This window comes from Fukomys damarensis, unplaced genomic scaffold, assembly GCF_012274545.1.
Source record: "Fukomys damarensis isolate Sample0158 unplaced genomic scaffold, DMR_v1.0_HiC HiC_scaffold_21, whole genome shotgun sequence".
In the NCBI taxonomy this organism is placed as follows: domain Eukaryota; kingdom Metazoa; phylum Chordata; class Mammalia; order Rodentia; family Bathyergidae; genus Fukomys; species Fukomys damarensis.
The window spans coordinates 17,211,294-17,217,281 of record NW_022900933.1 but is presented as its reverse complement, the minus strand read 5'-3'; the positions used below and the strand labels follow the sequence as shown (position 1 = coordinate 17,217,281).

At 39.1% G+C, this 5,988-nt stretch overlaps 1 protein-coding gene across 8 annotated transcripts in view; it reads left to right on the top strand.

The window, feature by feature from the left end:
• Mlh3 (mutL homolog 3) overlaps positions 1 to 5,988 on the top strand; it is a 33,919-nt gene that overhangs the window by 15,081 nt on the left and 12,850 nt on the right. For 6 of the 8 annotated variants that reach the window (XR_784524.1, XM_010645525.2, XM_010645523.1 and 3 more), the window contains 3 exons: positions 1,324 to 1,395; positions 2,760 to 2,871; positions 4,458 to 4,617. Coding sequence is in view for 7 of the 8 variants with exons in the window: in XM_010645525.2 (XP_010643827.2) it covers positions 1,324 to 1,395; positions 2,760 to 2,871; positions 4,458 to 4,617 (344 nt within the window). In the remaining variant the exon portion in view is untranslated. The remainder of the gene's footprint in view (positions 1 to 1,323; positions 1,396 to 2,759; positions 2,872 to 4,457; positions 4,618 to 5,988) is intronic. The other 2 variants (XM_010645524.2, XM_033766746.1) reach the window with 1 other exon arrangement.

Here is a 5,988-nt window from a genome sequence, read left to right as displayed (position 1 = left end):
ATATATATATATATATATATGTATATGTGTGTGTGTGTGTGTGTGTGTGTGTATGTATAAAATTAGTAGCAGTAAACTCAACATTTTGGCCAAAAGAAATAAAATTGTAAGCCAAAAACCTGTATTGATATTGTACAGTCTTTCTGTCCATGAGATCATCACTCTAGGTGTAGTTTTTGGGTCAGACATTGACTCCTCATTTGTTCTTGAGAGCCCAAAGCCTTACTCTTCAAGTGATGCCTACAGGTGGCACCACCCAGGAGTCTATGAGAATTGCAGAGGCTGTGTGCCAGTGTGAACCTCCAGAATCAGGAGCTACAGTGGACCCTTGAGTATGACTGGCCTAACATATGAAAAACGGGTTAATTATGTTAATGGAAGATTTATCTGCCTCTTGTTATCTATAGCGTCTACCCAGGTAGACATCTAGATCTCAGTTATAGCTGTATTGACTTAGTTACAACCAGCCCTCGGGAACTAAGTGAGTTCCTAAGTCAAGGGTCCACTGTATATTTACGTAAGAGTTGGGATGATGTGCAGTATGTGAAGGAAGCCCCGGTCTGAAGTAGCATCTGTAGCTGTGGGCAAACCCAGCCACTGCCTTTTCTGTACCGCTAGGGAGATAAGGTTTTTACATTCCTAAATGGTTGGAAAAAGAAAAGAACATTTCTCCTCTCAGTAAAATTCTTATTGCAATGTCTATAAATAAAGTTTTATGGAACACAGATACAGTATTCACATAGTGTCTATGGCTGCTTTGGCCCAACATGAACACTTGAGCAGTCACAAAAGAAAACATTTGGCTGAAAAAGCCTGAAATATTTTCTGTCTGCTCCTTAACAGAAGAAAATTCCTGGCCTTTGATCTAAAGTGTACAAGAAGTACATTTTTCAGGAGTTTCAGAAATCCTTGCAAATCAACATCAGCTGATTATAATAATGTCCAATGATTCTTCATTGCCTTCAGGTTGAGTTAATAAATCAAAATCAGCATTTAAATGTTAGTAATTTGATACTTTAACCTTGTTTCATAAATGGAACACTGATGAACTAAAGAGTTTTTCATCAGAAATAGAAATATTATTTTCCCTATTTACATGATACAATTGCTACTACTCAATGTATTTTTTCTTATGCTTACTAGTTTGTAAATAGGTTGGATTATGCTTTTTTTAATTTTTTTATTTTTTTGGTACTGGGGATTGAACTCGGGTCCTTGCGCTTGCCCGGACCCGGATTATGCTTTTTATCTCTCTGCACAGCATGATTGTTTCAAGTTTGATCTGAGGATCTGATACCCCAGTAACCCTTGATCGTCTTATAGGTGGAAACCTGTTAATCTTGGTGGATCAACATGCTGCCCATGAGCGCATTCGTTTGGAGCAGTTGATTACTGGTAGGGAACTGTCTGTGACTGGAAAAGATTTGAGACTAACAGCAAAAGTAGTATTCCTTACTGTAACTATCATGAGAAAAGATGCATTTATATTTAAAAATTTAAGCTGAAGTTCTCCAGTTTGGCTTGTATTATAACGGAATGAATGCAGTTACTCATGTACTAATTCAATCAGGGGGGCTTTATGTGCATGATCAAAGGCATAACTGCTACCTATTTATTAAATCGGGCTGACTTGAGACACTCAGCACAAAGATGCTTCTCCATACACCGTATGATCTTGGTATGCCTTCTCCACAGTTTGTCCGCTCAGAAAGCCAGGTGGACTGTTTTTATGTCGAAATCTAGTTCACCTTTAAAGAGGTAGTATGACAAATAGATCCAATTCTAGAAAGTACAAAAGAAAATATAATAAATCCTCCTTTATACCCTTGTCCAAAGTCCCACATAGTTTCTCTTCCCACAGGCAACCCATACTAATGATTTTTTGTGTATCTTCCCAAAGTCCATATATGCTTCTTAGTTTTGTTATTCATCTTTGTCATCTTGAGGCAGTGTGTTCACCAAGTGGTAAAATACCAGAGAAATCTTTACTCCCACGGTCAAGTAATGAAAGACTTTAATATCAAGAGTTAGGTGTGAAGACTTAGTGAGAGATTTTGTGGGCTAGAATGGCAATGATACTGCTACCACTTTCTTTTTTTGGTACTGGAGATCGAACTCGGGACCTTGTGCTTGTGAGGCAGGCAGTGGCACCACTGAGCCAAATCCCTGGCCCTGCTTTCATTTTTCCTTATAAAGTGAAGGCCTAAAAACTGGGAACGATATAACAAAGACAGTGTGAGAAAAGCTTACTCGCTACAGGACCTGCACCATTTGAGAATAGAACCCTCTTCGGAGATGGGAAGACCCTTCTGAAGGAAGAGCATTCTTGAGCCATAGGATCATGTGGTAAATCTATACATATATTTCCCAGTAATCTAAATTATGCACCTCTGTTATTAAAAATCACAGGTATTGGTGCTGAGTGGCACCATGCCTGCCTCACAAGCGCAAGGTCCCGAGTTCAATCCCCGGTACAAAAAAAAAAAATCACAGGTATTACGTATAGGAACCTTGCATTGTTCATTTGAACAATGATTTAAGTGAGATTTAAGTCGTGTATTTCTTTAAAATTCTGCTAAAATGAATAAACTGGCTTGATATATCCTAGATGCACTTTAATAATGGAAATCCAAAGTCTGGAATATATCACTAAGCACTAGAATATTTGTATCATAGCCATGCTTTATAGTGCTTAATTTTTATTTGAATATAGAAGACTTTTCTTCCTACACTTAACCTATTCATCTTTCTTCCAATAGACTCATATGAGAAGCAACAACCCCAAGGCTGTGGTCGGAAAAAATTACTGTCCTCCACTATAATTCCTCCTCTAGAGATAACAGTGACCGAGGAACAGAGGAGACTCTTATGGTTAGTACATGTTGAGGAAGGGATGTTGTAGTGTAAATTCTCACAATGGTTCTGTGAAGTATGAGCATAACTGTTGTCCCACTATTTAGAAGAAGAGGAAGCAAGACCAGGAGAGATTATGTGATTTATTCAAGGTCATAACGGGTTTTAAGTGGTAGGGCAGGCGCTCAGAGGCAGGCCTTTGACTTCACATGCTGTTCTTTCCACTATATTGCAGCTGCTGAACATAGGATAGGGTTTCCCTGATAATTTTTTCCAGCAGTTGGCTTAGAACACTATTGCCATTTCTTGAAACAGTCAAATGTTTATGCTGTGCTGTTTGTGAAGGCAAAGTTAATGCAGTAATCACTTCCGTTCTGCTTTGTCCAGAGTCTTTACTACCATCATCTTATTAGGAAGAAAGTCAAACACATAATAAAGGAAGGGAGAAATCATACAGCGAGTTACAAGAAAGGACATTTTCCCACTTCTGGACAGTGCAAATTATTGAAAATAGAAAAAGAATATTGTCTGCCTATCAGTTTATTTCAGGTTTGGGAGTACACCACATCTTTTTCTTTGGGGCATATTTTTTTAAATAGCAAAACATTTATTGGTATATTTTAGGCATATGTAATGATAACACTCACCATAGGGTCTGAGGCATGATTTATGAGAGGCAGATTCATTTATTTATATCCCTGCTTCTCAGTTCCTGGGCCTCCCTGCTTTAATGCTGATTCAAAACATTTCTCAGAATTTTTCTTTGCGCCAAACTCCTCCAAGTACCAGCAGCAAGAGGTTAGCAGTACCTCAGTGAAAAATAAAATTTAGGCACAAGATTTAGAAAGAAATTGATTCTCTGAAGGGAAAATTGAAGACAAAGAAGAAAGAAAAGAAGGTCGGTGCACCCTTCTCTCCTCTGTGGAGAATGTGTTCACGACTCAGTGGGTACTGAAAACTGAGATGTACTGAGCCTTATGTACACTTTTTTCTGTATGCTTTCAGCATTTCCATGTAGTGTCAATCAGTCCTTTCATTTTATGCTCTCCTGCCTCTTTTGTGCTTTGGGACCGTTATTAAGTAAAATAAAGGTTACATGAATACTAATGACACTATACTGAGATATTCTGTCTGATGGCTAAGTGAATAACAGGTATGTGGTGAGGGCAGCTGGAGACACTGCACAAACGGATGATTGAGCAAGACAGCACGGAATTTTGTCATGCTACTGAGAATGGCACACAGCTTACAATTTGTGGCTGGGGGTGTACTTCTGTGACAGAGGGAGTGCTTAGCATGCACAGGCCCCTGGGTTCAATCCCCAGCACCTAAAAAACTTTGGTTCATGAATTATTTATTTCTGGAATTTAATATCTTTGGATTATGGTTGACTACAGATAACTGAAATTTTGGATAGTGAAGTCATGTATGGGGGAACTACTGTAATTCACAAAACACATTTGATAAAATCTCAAACGTACGTATAAGTGAAAAAAATACAACTTTTAAAGTTTGTGCTAGCTTTTGAGAATCTATTGAGTATTTGGAACTAGTAGTGAAATATGGGTGAAGTAACACTCTTACATTTGAGGCTGTTTCCTCAGGTGTTACCACAAAAATCTGGAAGATCTGGGCCTTGAATTTACCTTTCCGGACACTAGGGATTCTGTGGTCCTTGTGGGAAAAGTACCACTCTGCTTTGTAGAAAGAGAAGCCAATGAACTTCGAAGAGGAAGATCTACTGTGACCAAGAGTATTGTGGAGGTGAGACGTAATTTCCTATGTCCATGAGATTACTGAATGATAATAACCTCACATTTTGTCTAGAGAGAGCTGGGGATTTAGCTCAGTGGTTCTGCGGCCTGCCTTGCAAACATGAGGTCCCAAGTTCAATCCCCAGTACCAAACCAAACAAAACATTTTGTGTAAAGATTCTTTTCATTCATCTTTACTCAATGCGCATTTGTTATTTATCTGCAGTATGTGAGCTGCTAGAAATTTAAAGATGAATTAGCTGTAGGTGAGGAGGAAGGACATTTAGATAACTACAGTACAGTAATACAGCCACCTCCCAAACGGGCCACCTAGGAGCACATGAGCCTTTGGGGGGACATAGATACAAGCTATAACAGAAAGGTAAGCATCTGCCAAACAAGAGTAACGAAAGGCACCCTAGATGGAGGAGCCCATTCCAAAGACTTGAAGCAGGTCCTGTGTATGAGGAACTATCAATAGATACAGCTCCAGTTAAGATACATGTTGGCACCAAGTGTGATCCTAGCCCTTTTGGGAGGCTAAGGCAGGAGGATTCCAAGTTTGAGCATAGCCTGGGCAACGAAGCAACTTAGTAAGACCCGGTCTCAAAAGGGTTCAGGATCTAGTGCAAAGTAGCTGGGTTCAATTCCCAGTACCACAAAAATAAATAAATAAAATAAAAATTTAGCCAGGGGTGGCGGCACTCACTTAGCCAGCTGAAGCTGGAGGATCATCAAGAGTTCAAGGCCAGGGCTGGGGATTTAGCTCAGTGGTTCCACTACCTGCCTCACAAACTCAAGGTCCAGAGTTCAATCCCCGGTACAAAAAAAAAAGAAAGAAAGAATTCAAGGCCAGCCTAAACTACAAAAGCATGACCTTGACTCGAAACTAAATAAATAAACAAATATTTTAAAATATTTTTTTAAGATCTGTGAATCTTAGTAATAGACCATTTGCCTAGCATGCATGAAGGCCTGGGTTCAATCCCCAGTACTGGAAAAAATAAAAAGAGAATTTTCAGTATGATTACTCAGTGCTTTGGCAGAGGTTTGGAAAGCTACTGCTGGGATGTGGCATCAAAGGTGTCAGAACCGTTATTAAATTTTTACTCTATGTTATTTTTCTTCTTTTTTTATTTGAGATAGGGTCTTGCTATGTCATTCAAGCTGTCTTTCAACTCACTATGTAGCCCAAGCTGGCCTTGAACTAGTGGCAGTCCTCCTGCCCGAGCCTCCCAAGTGTTGGGATTGATTACAGGTGTGTGTAACCATGCCTGGCTATGTCAGTTTTTGTTTCATAATTTGTTTTTGTTGCCCTCCTCCATTTTTGTTTTCAATTAAACTTTATTTCTCTTTTTCCTCTACTGATTTAGAAATATAT